This window comes from Hyperolius riggenbachi, chromosome 3 (genome assembly GCF_040937935.1).
Source record: "Hyperolius riggenbachi isolate aHypRig1 chromosome 3, aHypRig1.pri, whole genome shotgun sequence".
In the NCBI taxonomy this organism is placed as follows: domain Eukaryota; kingdom Metazoa; phylum Chordata; class Amphibia; order Anura; family Hyperoliidae; genus Hyperolius; species Hyperolius riggenbachi.
Genome location: NC_090648.1, coordinates 119,668,011 through 119,688,940, shown reverse-complemented (window position 1 = coordinate 119,688,940; position 20,930 = coordinate 119,668,011). Strand labels below are relative to the sequence as shown.

The 20,930-nt window shown below is 42.9% G+C and overlaps 1 protein-coding gene across 3 annotated transcripts in view; it reads right to left on the bottom strand.

Moving 5' to 3' along the window:
• The window catches only part of PROM2 (prominin 2), a 161,712-nt gene that overhangs the window by 101,351 nt on the left and 39,431 nt on the right, over positions 1-20,930 (bottom strand). For all 3 annotated transcript variants that reach the window (XM_068274833.1, XM_068274832.1, XM_068274834.1), the window contains exons 5-6: positions 8,543-8,606; positions 4,730-4,819 (exon numbers count right to left, since the gene is read on the bottom strand). In XM_068274833.1, the coding sequence (XP_068130934.1) occupies positions 4,730-4,819; positions 8,543-8,606 (154 nt within the window). The remainder of the gene's footprint in view (positions 1-4,729; positions 4,820-8,542; positions 8,607-20,930) is intronic.

Below are 20,930 nucleotides of genomic sequence, written 5' to 3'. Positions count from 1 at the left end.
CCAAAAAAAGAAAAACAGCGCATGCATAATATATGCTGGAAATAGTAGAGAAAACATAAATTAGAGCTGGATGAAAGGCCTTTGAGGTGTTTTTTCAGTCACCACAGAAAGGGATTAGGCCACAAGCCAAGTGCTTTTATACTGATCTCACTGTAAATATTGGAATTCACTTTAAATACCCTTATAAGAGTCAAATAAATCTTACAGTAAAGGAAGGAAGTGTCTTTACGCTAAAAATAGTTTAAAGTGAAAGATAAAGGAGGTAAATGAGAACTCTACCCTCTCATGCTATTCATTTGGCGAAGAAAGATACACCTGGCTAAATCCATTGTGTATATAGAGTCCATTTTTTTTACCAAAATCACGTTTCTGGGATACGTAATTTCCACCTCGGGCCTCTCAATGGATCCTGCCAAGGTCACAGCCGTGTTGGAGTGGCCACAGCCAGTGGGGTTGAAGGCCCTGCAGAGATTTTTAGGGTTCGCAAACTATTACAGGAGGTTCATTAAGGGATACTCCACGTTAGTTGCCCCCCTTACCAGTCTCACGAAAAAAGGGGCGGATACCAACCACTGGTCTCCTGAAGCCGTGGCGGCATTTGCTCTATTGAAAAAATTATTTTGCTCAGCACCAATTTTGAGGCATGTTGACACGTCCTTTCCCTTCATTGTGGAGGTTGATGCCTCAGAAGTTGGGGTGGGGGCGGTGCTGTCTCACCGGTCTGGGTTGCAGGGCAGATTACACCCATGTGCTTATTTTTCCCGCAGGTTTTCACCTGCAGAAAAAAATTATGATATAGGCAACCGGGAACTTCTGGCTATTAAGTTGGCATTTGAGGAGTGGCGCCACTGGTTAGAGGGGGCAGAGCACACGATCACTGTTTACACTGACCACAAGAACTTGGAATACATCGAGGGGGCTAAGAGGCTGAGTCCCCGTCAGGCCTGGTGGTCCTTATTTTTTACGAGGTTCAGGTTCATAATCACGTACACTCCAGGCAGCAAAAACGTCAAAGCAGATGCCCTCTCCAGGTGTTTTGAACCTGAGACAGCACAGCCCCCTGCTCCTGAATCCATCATCCCGCAGAAACTGGTGTTAGCCGCCACGGAGACTTGGGAGGATTGGACAGAGATTTTGGGTCCCTTTCAGCGGGATGTTCCTGAGGGGAAACCCGAAGGGGTCTTGTTTATCCCACTGCCATTCCGGTTACAAGTTCTGCAACTCTTTCACACCCACAAGAATGCTGGTCATCCTGGAGCGGCCAGAACGCAGGATCTGATTGCCAGGTGTGCTTGGTGGCCTTCCTTGGCAACAGATTGCAAGGAGTTTGTTAAGGAGTGTGCGGTATGTGCCAGGAGTAAACCCTCCCGGCTGGCACCTGTAGGAAGGTTGCAGCCTTTGCCCACCCCGAGTGAGCCATGGACCCACCTGTCCATGGATTTTGTGGGGGAATTGCCCAGGTCTAAAGGCATGTCTGTTATTTGGGTGGTAGTCGACCGGTTTAGCAAGATGGCCCATTTTGTGCCCCTGAAAGGACTCCCCTCGGCTCAAGAATTGGCCGAATTGTTTATCATTCACGTCTTCCAGCTGCATGGCATTCCGGAAGACATTGTGTCTGATAGGGGAGTCCAGTTTGTGTCTGGATTCTGGAGGGCATTTTGTCACCAAATGGGCATGAAATTGTCGTTCTCGTCAGGCTACCACCCACAGACGAATGGGCAGACAGAACGCATTAACCAATCTCTAGAGCAATTCCTGAGATGTTACGTTGCGGAGGCACAAAGTGACTGGGTGAAATTTTTGCCCTTCGCGGAATTCGCCCAAAATAATTTAAAGAATTCCTCGTCTGGGTTTTCCCCATTCCAGATTGTAACAGGGAGGTCACCCAAATTCTCCCCTTTTCCAGTTGTCTCGTCCCCATTTCCTGCACTGGAGGATTGGCAGAGGTCACTCAGGGACAATTGGGGAATTGTTAAGGGGAATTTGCAGAAGGCGTTCCAGAGTCAGAAGGGTCAAGCAGATAAGAGACGGTCCGTGGAATGGAAGTTTCAGCCAGGGGATCTAGTCTGGGTGTCCACACGTCACTTGACCCTGAAGCAGCCATCTGCCAAACAGGGTCCCAGGTTTGTGGGCCCATTTTCCGTGACCAAAAAGATTAACAATGTTACGTATACCATTGACCTTCCCACCAGCATGCGGGGGGTGAAGTCCTTCCACGTGTCCCTTCTTAAACCTGCAGTCCAGGTGGGTCCTACTCCTCCTCCTCCCGTGTTGGTAGATACCCAACCCGAATATGAAGTGGAAAAAATATTAGATGCTCGCAAGGTACAAAACTCGGTACAGTACCTCGTACATTGGAAAGGGTATGGCATCGAGGAGAGGCAATGGGTACCTGGGAACCGTATGCATGCGGATGAGTTGGTGAGGGAGTTTCATGCCTTACACCCCGAGAAACCTGGTGGGAGTTGTCCGGAGTCCACTCCTCGGGGGGGGGGGGGGTACTATAAGGAAACGCGGAAAGGCCGCTGTCTCTCGAGGTGAGGCGGCCGTTTCCGCGTCCAGCATGGCGTCACAACGCGGAAAAAACGCTGCATGCCGCATAGGCAGTGTGGCGGAATCCGCATTGGTAACGGCGGAATCCGCATTGGAAACGGCGGAATCCGCATCAGAGGCGGCCCCCGCACTAGATACATTGCATGACAGTACTGGTATGGCTGGGACTGATAGTCCACCAAGATTCAGACTTACACGCGCGCGAGCACAGAGGCAGAGTTTAAATAGCAGTTAGAAGGGAGTCGGCTGACCAGCTGGGTCAGCTGAGAAATTCCACTGCTCTCATTGGACCAGCAATTAGGGAGGTCCTGGAAAGGTCCTAGAGTATATATACTGCTGGTTGTTCACTTGCTCTTTGTCTGGCGTGCGATCACATATGTGAGAGCACCCAGATCCGTAGTCAGATCCGCAAGTGTGCCGGGACCAGCTGGAGCTGTAATCCTACACTTAGCTAGATTCTGTTGATAGCTAAAGTACTAGTTTGATTGTGATTATCTGTTATGACTTTTACCTGCCTTGACTATCCTCCTGAACTCTGATCTTGCACCTCGATATTTCTGATACTCTGTTGCCGAACCCCGGCTCCTTCCTTGACTCTGCTTCTGCCTCCTGATTTTGTACCCCGATATTTCTGATACCCCGTTGCTGAACCCTGCTTGTACTTTGACTCCGCCTTTGCCTTCTGATCTTGTACTTTATCTGTCCGTGTGTGTACGACCTGGCTTGTCTGACCTCGAGAACCGACCTTACTGTTAGAGGCGGTTCCTCGCTCTGTTAGTGATCCTTCCTCCTGAAGGTTACTTTCAGTCTGTCCTTCCTACTGTCAGTCTGACTCCTCCCGTCTTGGAGAGCTCAGGTCTGCGGAAGGAATCTGTGCAGTACTCCTTGCTGCACTGAGGCCTAGTCCTCAAAGTGTTACTATTACACCAAACACTACACTCTACTCAGGTGAACAGAGGTTAGCTAGTATATCGGATTATCGGTGATACTGCAGATCACGTATAATCTGGTATACATCTGTATTCCCAGTGATTCTGCAGATCACTGGTAATCAGATCCTCTCTGTGCTTCACCGATCGTTACACTTTGGTGAAATTCCTGTAATAGTATGTATTACTTAATTCATCTTTTAGTGGAGAAATTTATTTTATAAATGCAATAAATTATTGGGTTAAATTGTTGATTCCAGACAGTCTATCCTGGGATTCATAGTTCACCAGAACAGTCTAAACTGGATTTCTGGAGTTGCCTAGCAGGTAAAAGGATGTTTTTTTACTGAAACTTACCCCAGACTTTCTCATGTATTCTGAATATCTAATTAGCAAGTACATAAACTATTTAATCTTCATAACTTTGAAGGGCATATGAAAATTGGGCATAATTTTATAGAATATAATTAATTCAAAGAGTACTTTATTGAGTCAGCTTTCTTGCCTTTTTATGGCTTTTACAGACTTTGTGGCTATTAGTATGTGAAGTGAAAGTCGCTGGGCTAACAAAGCTGCCAGCAGAAGCTGTTCTAGTCCTGGATGTTTCAGGTACTGCTGGCATCAACGTGCACTTGTGACCAGGGAGGGGCAGAGCAGAGTCGAGGCGTTTTCTATTGGTCCAGTAGGGTAAGGGGAGGTCTTAGAGGCGGGAAAGTACCAGCAATGGGATGCATGTTGAGGGACAGTGTGTACTGAGGTGGTATGCACATCGCTGCTGCCTGGCCACCACTTCCTGGACATGGTGCCTGTAGGCTTGAGCCTACAGTGCCTAGTCCTAAATCTGGCCATGCAGCCAGGGCAACTGGTATTGTTTAAATGGAAATAAATATGGCAACCTCCATATCCCTCTCACGTCAGGTTCCCTTTAATGAATGGAATATTTTTTGGAAATCGTTTTCGATTGTAGGCTTTGCAAATTTCAATAAATGAAGTCCACTGCATACTCTCACATAGCAGATCTAACAATACATGAATATGGACAATACGGTGGCCAATAAACAGCAGCAGGCAGAACTTTTTTTCCTGTTGCGTTGTATCACAACACTTTGGTATGAACAGATGTCAATGAAACAATGATTTTATTGCGGATGCCCTATTTTGGCTGCATTGCAAACCGCAATGAACTGAAGAACAGATGAGAACCTCTCTCTTATCTCTCACAAAAAGTATTCCCATAATGCACCTACCTTGCACAGTTTCCAGTGCCTCTTGCAGCAGGGGACGGATCTCGTCATTTATTCTGTCATTCACTGTGCGATTGATGGCTGGGCCGAAGCCTGCAAATATACAACACAGAAAGCAATGTAATCATCTCGCACAAATCCCATTCATGTTCAAAAACACAAAATGGCTCAGCCAGTGGCTGCTGGCTTGAAAGCGAACGCTGCAGATCGCTGTGTGTGATCTCAATTCCAAATGGTTAATTGCTGTATTGGTCCTAGAGATAAGCGGCGCGCTTGTGGTAAAGGGATTCCATTTATTGGAACAACATAATTGTCCTTTACAGACAAAGCACAAAGCGATTAGGAGCCGATACCGTTCCCTTGAAGTGTTTGATTCTAGTGCTTGCTTCTAATGAAACACTTGAAGAAGAAACCTGGAAAGATGGAAGACGGCTGCGTTTCATCGGGGAGGCATGGATTTGCTGGAGATAGAAACTGATTCAATGGCAGCATTCAGCCTGAGAAGCAAGTGTCGTGGCTTGATTCATTGTACTTGCCAAAAAAAGAAAAACAGCGCATGCATAATATATGCTGGAAATAGTAGAGAAAACATAAATTAGAGCTGGATGAAAGGCCTTTGAGGTGTTTTTTCAGTCACCACAGAAAGGGATTAGGCCACAAGCCAAGTGCTTTTATACTGATCTCACTGTAAATATTGGAATTCACTTTAAATACCCTTATAAGAGTCAAATAAATCTTACAGTAAAGGAAGGAAGTGTCTTTACGCTAAAAATAGTTTAAAGTGAAAGATAAAGGAGGTAAATGAGAACTCTACCCTCTCATGCTATTCATTTGGCGAAGAAAGATACACCTGGCTAAATCCATTGTGTATATAGAGTCCATTTTTTTTACCAAAATCATTAGATTCATGCTAATGCGAGTCCCTGGCTTACATTTTTTTCACCTTTAACTCTTAAGAATATTGTATCTCTCTAACCGGGGCATAACTGCAGGGGGGCCTACAGTAGAGCTGTAAGGGGGTCCCAATTACTACTTCACTCCTCTCCCTCTAATCAGGGGTTCCATCCTTCAGATCAGGTGTTTTTGTGGCTACACTTGTTATGGGTGTGGCAATTATGCTGTCCACACTTGTTTTATGACCCTTACAAGATGGGCCCCCAGGCTGGGAGGGTCACCAGGGGTGGGCAATGGAAAGGGTGTAATCTTTGGGGAGGCCCAATCAAAGTTTTGCTGGGTGGCTCTGTGATTTGTAGTTATGTCTATGGCCTCTATTATCATTCTATATTGCTATATCTACTGTGACCTTCAAGATTAGGAGGTTTTGGCAGTAGTGTTGGTCATGTCTAGGAGAACTTATGGAGAAACATGTGGTTTGTCTCATCAGCTGATAGATTTACAAAGTTCTGCTTTGCTGTGATCACCTCCTTCTTTAGCACATGATCATGACTATCAAATCAGAGACTAATGCTGTAAATACACAAGTCAACCCAGTGGCTCGATTTGCCGCCAGATCGACTCCCGCTGCGTCCCCGCGTGCGCCTGGATCGATTCCCGCTTGTCCCCGCGGGCGCTCCTTATCAGCCGCACGTTTTCTTCCCAATGTCCGCCCGCTGGGATCGAGCGCAGAATCGATCCGGCGGGGTATCGGACACGGCAGAAATTATCAATCGAGCCATCAGCGGCTTGACTGATAAGGAGGAAACGACTCGTGTATTCCCAGCATTACATATCTAACAATAATACCAAACTGATCACATGCTTCTCCATGAGTTCTCCTAGACATGACTATCACTACTTGGCAGGGAAATCAAATACAGGGATGAGCAGAAACTACGCCAGTGCGAATTTAGGCATCGTAGTTGGCATCTACGCATTGTAGTTCGTAGGTGAAGTTTCAAAACTAAGCTTACGAATTTACACGTAGGGAAGTACCGCTACGCGTAGCTTACGCCCACTATGCGTAGTTAACATGTATATTGCGTAGTGAACTACAATTGCGTTATTCGCATCTATTTTCCCGCGTGCGATTGTATGCTTACACATTTACGCATTGGAAAGGGGAATGTACGCATAGAAGAGTTCCCCGTATAAGCATTTACAGGGGAATTAATGTGTAAAATTTTCTGCATACGGGCATAAGCATCAGCATACACTACACTTCGCACTACACGTAATTGCGTATTTTAATGCATAGTTTACGAAATGCATACAAAAAACGAATATTTGATTTCAAATCCGTAGTTTGGTGAAGCGTAATTGCGTAAAACTATGCGTAGTTCCAGCGTAGCGAAGTTGGCTGACTACGACCATCCCTGAAAATATGCTGTAACTGTTTGTAGGGTTCTCTCACATTTTAATATTAGCTGCTCTCTCACTGTGAGAAAATTATTTTAATTAGTAATATTTACAGTAGTTATATAATTAGGCTCTCCTATTAGTGGAATCTCGTCCTTCTTAAAGAGGACCTCAACTCAGAACTCCTCTCTGCGCCTAAATGACACACAACAGCATAATAACCTTTAAACAAAAACATTTCTTTGTTACAGCTGATCCAAATCCTAACATTAATCCGCACAGTTTCTACTACCTGATTCATGGAAGCAGCCATATTGTTTACAGCACTGTACTTCCAAATGGACTTATCTCCTCATCATCTGCCACAGGCAGTCATGTGACACAGGGGGAGATGAAACTACAAATAGTGATTAGACACAAATGAGGGGGAATTATACAGGCTAAACTCTTTAAATACATACAGGGTGCATTTCAATTATGTTTTCCTTGTGCCCTGTGCAAGAGTTCAGATCCACTTTAATTAAATGTAGGCTTTTTCACAGATGAGTTTCCCAGTTCATAAAAGAAGTGTGAATGTTCTAATGCCTGGGAGTAATATTTGAACCTTAGCTTCCATTCACACATTATATTAACTTGCTAACCACCTCTTGTCACCTCCTTTTCAAAGATATATGATAAACCATTCAAGATGGTGGTTAAAATACTTTTACGTGTTTTGGTCATATACCACACTGATTACTCAATATCCTTGTAGCTGACCTGGTTAGTGTAATGATAGCAGTTAAGGGTTCTGCCTCTTACACGGTTCAAATCTTGGCTCATCATGTTCAGCAAGCTAGCACCTATTTGGCAAGGAGTCCTTGCGCTAGACTCCCTAACACTGCTACTGAGTGCGCCCTGCAGCTCAAGCGCTTTGGGTCTGCCAGGAGAAAAGCACAATATAAATGTTATTTGTCTTGTCTACAGAAAGACTGATGCTTTTCCAGTCCCTACAGAACAACTCCCACTCACCTCATTCCTCAGAAGATGCCCATCTCTGCCCACCACTGGCTACCAATAACCCATAGAATCCAGTTAAAACTGCTAACTCTGGTTTTCAAAGCACTCAGCAGACTGTCTCCCACCTATTTGATGTCCAAATAGTATTCAATCTGCAGTATTTTGGTTGATATTTAAATAACTAAGTTTTATTTGGAGCCATATATCACATATCATTACACTAGTCTGACACATGGGGCTCTTTTTTTCACATGCAGTAGATAGGGAGGAAAGGGGCACATGCAGGCAGGATGTAGCTCCACCCTTCCTACTGCGAGGATGATTACAGCTAGCCTGTGCAGGGCAGTCAGGGAAGGAGAGAGAGAGGCTGTGAGTTGTGGCTGGGTCTATGTGTGGACTACCACTGTTCTACGCCTGTGGAAGCCACAAGTAAAAAAATAATTCTGTGTCCTGTCATTGTCAAAGAAGCATTTCCAGGTTAACAGAGGCTCCTGTGAATAACTATTAGAAGATTCAACTTACTCTTTAAATCAGCTAAAACTCTCGATTTAGGGACTTCAAATTCAGTGACAACCTTTTCCATGGCCTGAAAAACATTTTAGAAAAGAAATACAGAGTTAGTTTTGTTTACAAATTACACGTTATATAGGTGCTCAGAATTGCAAGACATTGTGCTATCCCATGTTATTTCAAGACAAAGGGCTTGATTTACTAAAGCGTGCTAACATAGTTAGCACTCCTAAAAGCTTTGCACGTGCAAACTAGGGTGCTAAGTAGTTTGCATAGGCAAAGCTGTTACTGATCGCATGCTATTTGGTGCGTGCAAAACGTCGCAACGTCCACGTGCAAAGTACGCCTATCAGGCTATTTTGCATGCGGATGGTGCAACGTTTCATGCACACCGGTGCAACGTTATTAGCACATGCAAAGGCACTTTGCTCGTGCTAAAGGGTTTTCACTGGTGTGCTAAAACTTAGCACCCTTTAGTGAATCAAGCCCAATGCATTATCGGCCAAGTGAAATCGGGTGATAGCATACCTATAGATATGGCCGATGACTGCATGTCCAGACAGATTGGCTTCTTTCACAAGAGAGGCTGAAGATGGTGTATTTACATTTGCTAACACCCGGCACTGATGGCAGAGAACCAACCCCATTGAGCCACATCTGAGCATGGCTGTGCTCAGATGTGACATGCTGCTTTTTTCCACTTATTAACTCCATCAAAGCAAGTCATTTGGGTACTGCCTGGAAAGTTTGAATGTCACCATAGGCTCCCATGTTTATGAGTGACTGATATCACACATTTTCTCTAATCCATCCAGTGGATCAACTTAGATGACTGTTGTGTAGATATCGAGCAGTCAGTCCTGTGTGTGTAATGTTGTTTAATACAACATTAGCCACAATTCACTAAGATCATACTAATGGTAATAAGGCAGGTGAAAACTTACCACCATACCTGTAAGATATGGACTGTGTGTTTCACTGCTTGCTTTTGTGGAGCAGGCATTGCATCCATTCTTAGAGCACATGTTTCTAAGACAAAAGACTCACTTCCTGTTTAACTGACCTTAGGCGGAGCTAAAGTTCAAATCTGCATCCTTTCAGCCAATCACACTGAGCCTTCTCACAGGGAAGTGATGCATGGTGAGGGGGTGGAGTCAAGGGGTATATTGTCTTTGAGCATGCTGTTTTCTACTCTCTGTGTGCTGTGGGTTTTGGTGTCAGAAGTGGGATCCGCCATATACAGTATTGGGTGATTAATTATATTTTTATTACCACACTGTACTGTTAGAGCGGATTAATAGAACCCGGAAGGAAAGCGCTTCTGTAGCGCCTCTCCCAGGAATCTGATATTCCTAAAGAAAATAGATGGGTCTGATGCCCAATAAAGCTTTCCAGGAATCTGATATTCCTAAAGAGGGTCTGATGCCCCAATTAAGAAAGCAGTACTGTGTGAAATAGTGAATAGTCTCTCTAAACATTGTGTATTGCATGTTGGATTTGTGTTTTGAGTACTGATATTGAGGTTATACTGTGCATGTGGTGAAGCAGCCACATTGTTTAAGTGTAGACTCTGCCAATTATGTACAGAGATCAAAGTGTTTGCATTGAATAGAGTGGCCATTGTTTTGTTTAGAGGTAAACAAAATGGAGACCTTTGTGCAATGGTTTCTTGTGAAAAAGACTAAAGTAAAAGATCTAGAAGGTATTGTTAATGTAATGCAAAGCTCTATAGATCCATGGAAACAAGCCCAAATGTATGTGTATGATCTGATAAATAATAAGAAGCTGAAGAAAAAGGAGGGAAAAGCTATGCTTATTTTTGCAGCCCATTGGATAGCAGAGCAATACAGGGGTCTGGTTGAACAAAAATCAAACCTAGAAAATGAGGTTCAGAGGCTGAAAGACAGTGTGAAAGACTTGCAAAGTGCAATCTCCATTTTAACAATTGCTGCTGAAGAGGCCAATGTGGTTGCCATTACCCAGCAACAAATTGTTGAGGAAAATAAAAGATTGCTTCTTCAGAATGCAGGTCTGACTGAGCAGTTGAAGATTGCACAATGCAAGATTGAAACATTGTCTGTGTCCTCCAGTAATGAAACAATTAATCAGTGTCCAAGTGAAAGTGATGCTGGTTATAGTAGTTCTTCTGAATGCAGTGGTTCAGTTTTTGAGTTGCCAGAGAGTAAGCAGGAGGAGCATGCTCTGACAAGGCCCATTCAGAGGAACAGGACTTTACAGAGTCCAAGAGATGATTTGAAAAATAACCCTTTCAAATCATCAGTGCAGCACAAGAGAAATTTCAATGGAGTTTTTGCTGTGCAGCCTGTAAGGGACAGAGCTGTACATACATTGAATAAGCCCCAGAGAAATCATGTGACCCGGCAGTGCTACCACTGTGGAGAACAGGGACACATGAAACGGTTTTGCCCGTCACTTGGGAGAGACAGGCAGAATTATTTCAAAGATAACAAATTCCTTACCAGGAGGAGAGGAACTGAGGTGTACTCTCCTAGGTGGGGGAACAGGCAGAGGAGCCAGGATAGGGCCTGGGTTCCTTATAGCGTTAGGGCACAGAAGGACAACTTACAAGCTGAGGTAAGTTGGTTTCCAGGAAAACGTACTCGTGAGGTCAATGAAATAAAGCAGGAGATACTGGAATATAGGAAAATTAGGAACATTCCAGAACACCGTTTGTGCAGGGATCTTGTTAGAGGTTAATAATGGTTTTCCAGTTTCTGTTCCATAGGAAACCGAGGAACAAAAGAAGATCCCAGCTGTGTTTTGTTGTCTGTCTGTCTATGTATGTGTTTATGTATGAAGAGGATCCTAACAAATTTTTAGAGTTTGGAATAAGCCTCTCAATTGAATTGATCATTTTATCTACAGTCAGAAAAGAAAAATTCTAAACTATTTTTTTGTAGTCTCAGGTGCTGACTGTAGCTATGTAAATTTGAATGGGTTGCCTTTGTTACTTTACTATGGTAGAGGGTTTTGTGAATGGCCTGAAGGACCCATGCACAAAGTTGCTGGCCATTGAAATGTTTTTAAGTTTACATTTTGCAAAGGCAACAATTTATTTCGGGTGAACCAGATTTAACATGTCTTAAAATTTGTAATTTAATTGTAATTTAAAGTTGGTTATAAAAATTAACATAAGGAAAGGCATGTTCAATCTGATGTTTTTCGTTTTTCATGTGGGCTTTTGTCAGGTATTTTGCATTAACCTGAAACTGCAAAGCACATAACAGTTTTGCTTTTACTACTTTTACTGTGTTGATGGGGGGTTTGTATATAGCCAAGTGGGGGATGTTTGCTCTGTTTGTTTTGTTACAGAAAGAACAATTTAAACTGTTCATATTGTTTTTGTAGATGCCCAAATAATTGTACAGTTTCCATATGCAGATCATATCTTAGCCAAGATTTAGCCAGAATGGTTGATCAGATTCAGCAAATGTTGAAAGCCCATGTGCTCTCATTATGAGTGTTGTCACCCTTAAGATTTTTTTTGTAAATGCAGTCAAAGGTCCATAAGATTCTATAACTGTGTGTTGGGATTAAACTGTGTAATTCTACATCTTACAGAGATCGTTTCCAGTGAGAGCGTTACAGTCCAGATATCAGAGTCTGTTATGTTTTTTATAATGTTTTCTATGTGTTTCACGTTTACAGAGTCACAATTGGAGATGATGCTGATGTACAAGGACATGGGTGACCCTAGTGATTGAAATTAGTCTGCAGTACTGTTGTACTTAGTGGGTAATATAGTTCACGCATATGCTTTTGAAGAAAATTTGATGGGTCCCATGCAGTGTCTTGATATATCATTGTCATTTTCAATCAGAAGTCCTATCAAAGCTGCTTAAAGTAAATAATGGGGTAGGACTTGTGATTCTGTGAAATGTGTTGTTTTGCGCAAATGTAGGTTATCCAAGAATCCAGTGTGCTGGAACCCTGAGCCGGATGTGCTATCTGCAGACGTCTTGATAACTTCTGGGACTGTGCAAGCGACTGAATGCATCGCCACTGGAGTCGTTATGAACTTTTACATCTGCAATTTGGAAAATATTTGAACAAAGGACAACTTTATGGACTGTTTTACTTTGAACTTTTATGGACTTTTTATATGGACATTGGAATCCAAATTAATCCCATTCATGGATATATGGACTGTTAAATTTTGGTGAAGGTTCTCTCATAACTTTCGATCACCTTCAAGTGGGGGATTGTAAGATATGGACTGTGTGTTTCACTGCTTGCTTTTGTGGAGCAGGCATTGCATCCATTCTTAGAGCACATGTTTCTAAGACAAAAGACTCACTTCCTGTTTAACTGACCTTAGGCGGAGCTAAAGTTCAAATCTGCATCCTTTCAGCCAATCACACTGAGCCTTCTCACAGGGAAGTGATGCATGGTGAGGGGGTGGAGTCAAGGGGTATATTGTCTTTGAGCATGCTGTTTTCTACTCTCTGTGTGCTGTGGTCTGCGGTGAGAGCTGTTTCTCTTGGCTTGGGTAAGATAAGATCATGTAATGGTTCTGGGTAATATGGGTTGTATTTGTAGGACATATTGGGAAGCTGCATTCAGGTTACCTGTATTAATGTATACATTGTGTGCATTGGTTTCTAAGCTTTATGCTTTATACTGTTGAATTTCACTGTACTTGTTGCTTACTGTAATACATCAATGTCTGTGCCTGTATCACAAATATCACATGCAATATAAACTTTATGAGATGCATTTCCACCAATTTGAGTGTTGCGTGGTGTCTGTACCTCTTAGCTAGACAGAGATGCTGTTCCATAGACTTAAGTGTTGTGGTTCTGTCTCTTAGCTGGAGAGAGATTATTCACTTAGAAGGGGGGAATTTTACCTGGGTTGCAGATCTGGGATCTGCTAAATTATCTTGTAGCTGCCTCCGATGAAATTGAGCTATCAATACCTCAATCAGTATTTGAAGTGTTAATTAAATACAGAAGCTTGCTTTATTAACATGTAGTCATACAATTTTACAGTGAGAGTGTTGTCTTATCACTCTAGTCCTTAAGGCTATGTTCCCATTTGTGCCGGACCACATGCGGCCAGCAGGAGACGATGCTCAGCTGTGGTCCAGCTGTAGTCCGGGGGAAGAGGTGCTCCCCCATATTCTACACGGGGGGAACGCATCCGCCTGCCCGGGATTATCCAGAACGTCACAGAAGTGTGGTCCGGTTACTGCATCAGATCCCACGGATTCGTTGCAGTGTTTCAAGTGTGAATGGCTCCTATGTATAACATAGGAGCCATTCACTTTCTGCTTAGCAATGAACGGACAAAACAAGTCTGTTCTCCGCTATAGTAGGAACAGAGCCTAAGTTATCATCTCTGTAGTTTTTTTCACATGCAGTAGATAGGGAGGAAAGGGGCACATGCAGGCAGGATGTAGCTCCACCCTTCCTACTGCGAGGATGATTACAGCTAGCCTGTGCAGGGCAGTCAGGGAAGGAGAGAGAGAGGCTGTGAGTTGTGGCTGGGTCTATGTGTGTTTCTGTGTGTGTGTTTGTGTGGGGGTGGGTGTTTTTCTGTGTATATATGCTTGGTCTCTCTCTCTCTCTATTCTCTCTCTCTGTGTGCCTGCTGTATATACTGTATTTATCTCGATAAAGAGTCGACTTCTGCATAAACTAGTAAAAAAATAAAGCAAACAAGTCTGAATGCTTTATTTTACATTGCAGTCTGTAGTAACACTTCACTTAATGTCAACTTAGGCCAGGTGATATTTCCTCACACACTTTAGAGTTGTTATCACTTGCATTCCTCTCTATGAATTAACACCTTGTCTTTAACTTTAGAATTTTGTCATTATTTTAAGGATTGAAACCTTAACTTTAGAAATCACCCCTTAACTTAAAGGGAACCTAAACTGAGAGGGATATGGATTTTTCCTTTTAAACAATACCAGTTGCTTGGTAGCCCTTCTGATCTCTTTAGCCACAGTAGTGGCTGAATCACACACCTAAAACAAGCATGCAGCTAATCCAGTCTGACTTCAGTCAGAGCACCTGATCTGCATACTTGTTCAGGGGTTGTGGCTGAAAGTATTAGAAACACAGGATCAACAGGAGAGTCAGGCAACTGGTATTTTTTTTAAAGGAAAAATTCATATCCTTCTCAGATTAGGTTCCTTTTAAAGAGGAACTGTCGTGAAAATCTTAAAATTTAAAACACATACAAATAAGATTAAGCAGTACATTTCTGGCAGAGTAAAATGAGCCATGAATTGCTTCTCTCCTATGTTGCTGTCACTTACAGTTGGTAGTAGAAATTAGACATTACCAACAGGTTTTGGGCTAGTCCATCTCTTCATGGGGGATTCTCAGCATGTCCTTTATTCTTCATAAAGACATTCTCTAAAAATGAATCAATACAAAGATGCTGGCCAGCCTCCCTGCTCGCTATATACTATTCTGGCAGTTGGAGGGAGCAACTGCCATTCACTAAGTGCTTTTAAAAATAAAGAAAACCCTGAGAACCCCCCTATGAGAAGATGGGCTAGTCCAAAATCTGTCGGTAATGTCAGATTTCTATTAATTTAAGTAATTTAAGTAATTTATGGTTCATTTTACTCTGGGAGAAATTTACTTCTTATTTGTATGTGTTTTAAATTTTAAGATTGACAGTTCCTCTTTAAGGACAGAATCCTTATTGTAAGGTTTTCCAGAGGTACATTTCTTAGTGAATACTAAAAGCTTTATCACCATGGTGATAACAGTAAAAACAGTACAGAATCGTTATTAAAGACAGGAGATGAGCTTAGTGAATTGTGCCCATTGTCCTATAGAATGTGGACATGTCGTGCATAATGTCGCTTTCACTTGCACAAGCACTATTTCCATTTGCAATATCGGTGTGCGGACATCGTCGTTGGAAAGACTCATTGTTTGTCTTTTTCATCGGTAAAGTCATTTCTGCAACGTGAGTCTTCTGTTTGCAGTGACTTTAGTATAGTGTGTATACCTTTACTCTGAAAGTTCTTACTGAGGCTGGTTAATGTTCTGCCTAACTTCATTACCGGCCGCTATCAAAATCTATCCAGCCGCCACTCTCTCTCATAATATTGTCTCAGTTTTAAAAGCCTGGAGCTTAATTAATTCCTGGCATCACTTTAATCTTTGACAACTCCAACAGCTTGACTTATAATTATGTTAAAAAGTCACAATGCTCCTGCCCCAACCCTTATTTTTCATGTGACTTCTTGTGTCTAGCCGCCCACAGGTAGAAATTCTGAGTTGCCTTTAATTAAAATCATTCAGTCTGGTGATGATTACACATGCTGTATTGATTTATGCGAGTTGTAATTTTAGTAAGTTACTTAAATGTGATTCTGCAAATCCAGCCACAGAAAAAAGAATTGTGATAAATAGCTCTTGCACTGAATAAAGCAACGGCCAACATTACACAGGCTTTGGAAAAGCACCTAATTTCCACCCCACAGCATGACGCTCATCCAGGTAATGGCACTTTGAGGTTATCTGGCAGCCCAAATTGATTCTTATGCACTAAACTCCTCAGATAGCTAATGAAAATAGCAGCTTTCATTAATCAACATGTACAAAGTCTCTTGTAAAACAGCAAACCACAAGACACCTGCTGATGTGCCAGGCTGGTGTGTCTGGGTATTACGCCCCACACAGGGCCAGTTCTAACCTTTTTGCTGCCTAAGGAAAACTTGTGAGGATGCTTCCCCCCTCCCAACCCCCCTCCTCAGTCAGGACAGCAGTGCCACATCCTCTCTTCTGCTGTGCAAGTCAAATGAAACACTTCTGCTCTCCTGCCTCCCCCTCCTCACTTACTGTCAAACTCCTCACACAGCACAACAAGCTGCGTTTCCCCAATGATGACCTCATAACCTTGCTCGCTCTCCGCCTACTCTGACTGCATGCTGTAAGTGTAAACACACAGTACAAACATGCCACCCCTGTAATCTCCACACCTGATGCAAGTGTTTCACCTTGCTTCATGAAAGAACCAGCTCTGGTCCCACATTATTATAGCTTTTGGTGAGTACACAATGTTTTGCTTGGATTTAGTAGCTGAAGTTATTCATTCTGCTTGCTTACAACTTCAGAATGATTACAAGCTTTGTGGTAAAGATGGGAACTTTGTGTATAACCTGAACTGAGGCAGCACCTACAGTCGCAAAGGGGCCCAGTGCTGTTGGGGGGCCTAACCTCTTCACCTCCCTCAGTATGGGGCTCCCCTTTATAGCAGGTGTGGTTGATGTCTCCAGTCCCCCTCTATCCCCAAAATAGTTGCTTTTGTGGCCACAGTTATGGCAGTGGGGTCATAGTGGTTATATGAACCCTGGTAGACAGATGTCCAGGATGTGGGCTTCATAGGGGGCTGAGGTGTGAATGCAGTAAGTGCAAGAAAAAAACAACAGATGCAAAACAAAGACTAAGTAATGGCCTAAAATTCCTTCCCCTGGGTAAAGCCAAGCACCCATAATGCATCACTTCCATAGTCCTAAGTGTAAATATAAGTGCACCTACACGGTGAGTGAGGAAAAGTACTGCTGCTGATATGTGCCAAAAACGATGGCTTTATCATTATAAGCATCTTCTTGTGACAACATATGGCGCCTGCTATGCAACAGTCTGTATAGTCTGTATCCTGGTTATCCAGAACTCAGCTAACCAGCAGTCTCACTCTCAACCAACCAGCACAAATTGCCGGCAGTACTCACAGTGGTGAAGGCCAACTTCTTAGGCTGTTTGTAAGCTCTGCTGTGCTTAAAGAGCTCCCCCATAGTTTCAATTACTGTATATTAACATTTGATAAATAGTTCATAGTATATACAGTATATATAGAGTGGGGTATATAGTACTCTATTAACTGGGCCTATTTTTAACACTGAGTCTTAAAGGACTCACAAGGTGAAATTAAAAAGCAATCTTTACTTACCTGGGACTTCCTGCCACTAGATATCTTCTGAGTCCCTCGGTGCAGCTCCGATGCTCTCCGATGTCCCGTGAAACTCGCCAACCCGTCAGGCTTCATGCACGGGTGCATGCAGCTGGCAACACATGAGCGCCCAAGTCATGCACAGACTAATACTGGGGGGGGGGGGGGGGGGGGTGGAGGCACCCAAAGACAGGTAATGTGATGAAAAAAAAAATAATAATAAGGTGGATGGAGGTGACTTTACCACTCCAGATGGAAGAACCCAAACCACAGGGTTAATGTAAAAAGCACGAAGGACAACACGTTTCACGGGTCTCAGCCTGCTTTTTAAGGTCAATACAAGTGCCTTTAAAATATGGTCACAAGTGTGGATGCCAGAAATTTTCTGAATTTCTGGCATCCATGCTTGTGACCATATTTTAACTTGTATTGACCTGAAGAAGCAGGCTGAGACCCGTGAAACGCGTTGTCCTTTTAATCGTGCTGAATAAATAATTTAATCTTTTTACATTAACCCTGTGGTTCGGATTCTTCCATCTGAAATGGTAAAGACACCTCCCTCCACCTTTTTATTATTATTTGTTTCATCAAATTGCCTATCTTTGGTCGCCTCCACCCCCCCAGTACTATACATTACATCTACTTTGGAGGTGTTCACCTTCTGGGTGTGGTGTTATCTACAACCAAGAAGGACCAACCAAGAGTGCGACCATCCAGTTCCAGTAGGACCTGGAATACCAAGCAGGGATGGTTGTTTCCCCGTTGGCGATATACGGTGGTTGAAAGGAGTATAGAATAATAATTATACTGCAGTCTAACATCTAATACCCCACAACACTGCACCTTTTGGCTCTTGGTCTCTCCTTGTCATACAGGTGACAGACTAAAGGTGGCCACTAATGATCCAATCTTTTTCATCCAATCTTACCAAATCTATGTAGTAGAAAGGTAAACTGAGTGAATATACTGAATGGATAATTTAGGCAGTGCCCTTAACCCATTCGCGTTCCGTCGTTTTCACTTGAGAAATGTTCACCTGCCATTCATTAGCCTATAACTTTATCACTACTTATCACAATGAACTGATCTATATCTTGTTTTTTCCGCCACCAATTAGGCTTTCTTTGGGGGGTACATTTTGCTAAGAGCCACTTTACTGTAAATGCATTTTAACAGGAAGAATAAGAAAAAAACGGAAAAAATCATTATTTCTAAGTTTTCAGCCATTATAGTTTTAAAATAATACATGCCTCCATAATTAAAACTCACGTATTGTATTTGCCCATATGTCCCGGTTATTACACCGTTAAAATTATGTCCCTATCACAATGTATGGCGACAATATTTTATTTGGAAATAAAGGTGCATTTTTTCCGTTTTGCATCTATCACTATTTACAAGTTTAAAATAAAATATATATAGAAATATTTCATCTTTACATTGATATTTAAAAAGACCCTTAGGTAAATATTTACATGGTTTTTTTATTGTAATGGTTTTTTTTTATATTAAACATTTTATTTGGGTATTTTTGGGAGGGTAGGATGTAAACTATAGTTTTATAATGTAATTGTGTGTTGTTTTTAATTTTTTTTACTTTTAGTTGTAGACATGACGTCACTCTAAGCGTAACACACGCTTAGAGTGACGCAGGGGGGAGGCAACGGCCAGAAAAAGCACAGCTTCCGAGAGAAGCTGTCGCTTTTTCAGCGGGGAGAGGAATCAGTGATCGGGCACCATAGCCCGATACATTGATTCCGTGGCTACCGAATCTGCGGCCGGGAGTGCGCATGCACGCGCGCGACCGGCTGCGGGAGCGCGCGGTAGCGCGCATGGTTCCTGGACGTAGTTTCTACGTCCAGGAACCAAAATAGGTTATATTACATAGAAATGGTAAGATTGGATGAAAAAGGTTGGATCATTAGTGGGCACCTAAAGACATACAGACTAAGCCCCAGGTAAGTAAAAATAGCTTTTTAATTTCACCTTGTGATTCCTTTAAGCAACCAGAAAGCACACCCCTTACCTTGGGTTCCCTTTAATGCCTCGTACCCACCATGCAATTTCCTGTCAAGTTTCAGGTTGAATCAATAATTTACGGTTTGATTTCGGATCGACTTTATGATGATTGGAAAATGTATCAAAAAAGATCAAAAATCAGATTGGACCTGTCAGAAATTATTGATTTGACCCGTCGATCTGAGGGGAAATTACATAGTGTGTACCAGCCAGGCATAAGTAGTAAGTAGTAAGACGTATTAGTTCAGATTCCTTTGAAATCCAGGGAATACCATTTAAGCCAGGACTTGCTTTTAAATCATGTGTGTAATCGTTTCTTCAATAAACAACAGCCTATTGTTCTGTGTTTCCTCTCTGGTGATGGTAAATTCTTCACCCCTGTGCTTGTGGCGGTCTATCTATGACTGTGCTTTCTCATATTTTCAGCCAGTTGTGTGGCAGACAGTGCTGCAGCATAAGACACTTAAATGTCCTGCAGGCACATTGATGTCTCTCGGCCTTGCTGGAGGGACACAGGAAAATGTATGGAAGGACCAGTGGAACTACAGTATGTAGCTGTGCCCTCCAGTAATGCCTTGAGATCGATGTGACCCAGTGCCTCCTTCACATTAGCTGTGACCTCTGCCATCCTGTGACATTACTGTGACCAGCCTCCCTCCCTCTCTCTCTGCGCTCTGCTCTGGTTTCCCAGCTACTCCAGTGCTTTGATTTCTTACCTTCCTCTCAGGAGAATCCGTCTGTCTCCCTCAATCACTAGCGGAGCGTATGAGGCTTGATCTGAAATCTGCAGAATAGTGACCCCCCCACTTGCACCACTTCTTATCCTGTGCAGCCATGTAATGTGCTTACCTCTTATCCCCATCAAATAAATATTACCGCCATGTATTTTATGTGAAAATGAAATGCATGGCTAACTTGGCTGAGCAGATGAACTACACTAAAGTGCTTCTCTAATGCCAGGGCTTTGTTTCCTTGCAATATTAATTATACACTGGTGTAAGGACTGCTTTCTGTCTGATGACTGCTTGTCAATCAGAAGTGTAAGTTACAATTAGCTTTTTGTGTCCTCAGAGGCAAACACAGAAAGTTACAGCCCCACTACAGTAACAAAATACAGCAGAGCTAGTAGTGAGTGGTTCAGCGCTAGCCTGCAATACATACTGCTTCCAACCATCCTTTGCTGTAGTGTAGTGTAGCCCTTCTCTGTAGTGTAGTGTAGCCCTTCTCTGTAGTGTAGTGTGTAGCGCTTATCTGTAGTGTAGTGTGTAGCCCTTCTCTGTAATGTAGTGTGTAGCCCTTCTCTGTAGTGTAGTGTAGCCCTTCTCTGTAGTGTAGTCTGTACGCCTTCTCTGTAGTGTAGTGTAGCCCTTCTCTGTAGTGTAGTTTGTAGCCCTTCTCTGTAGTGTAGTGTGTAGCCCTTCTCTGTAGTGTAGTGTGTAGC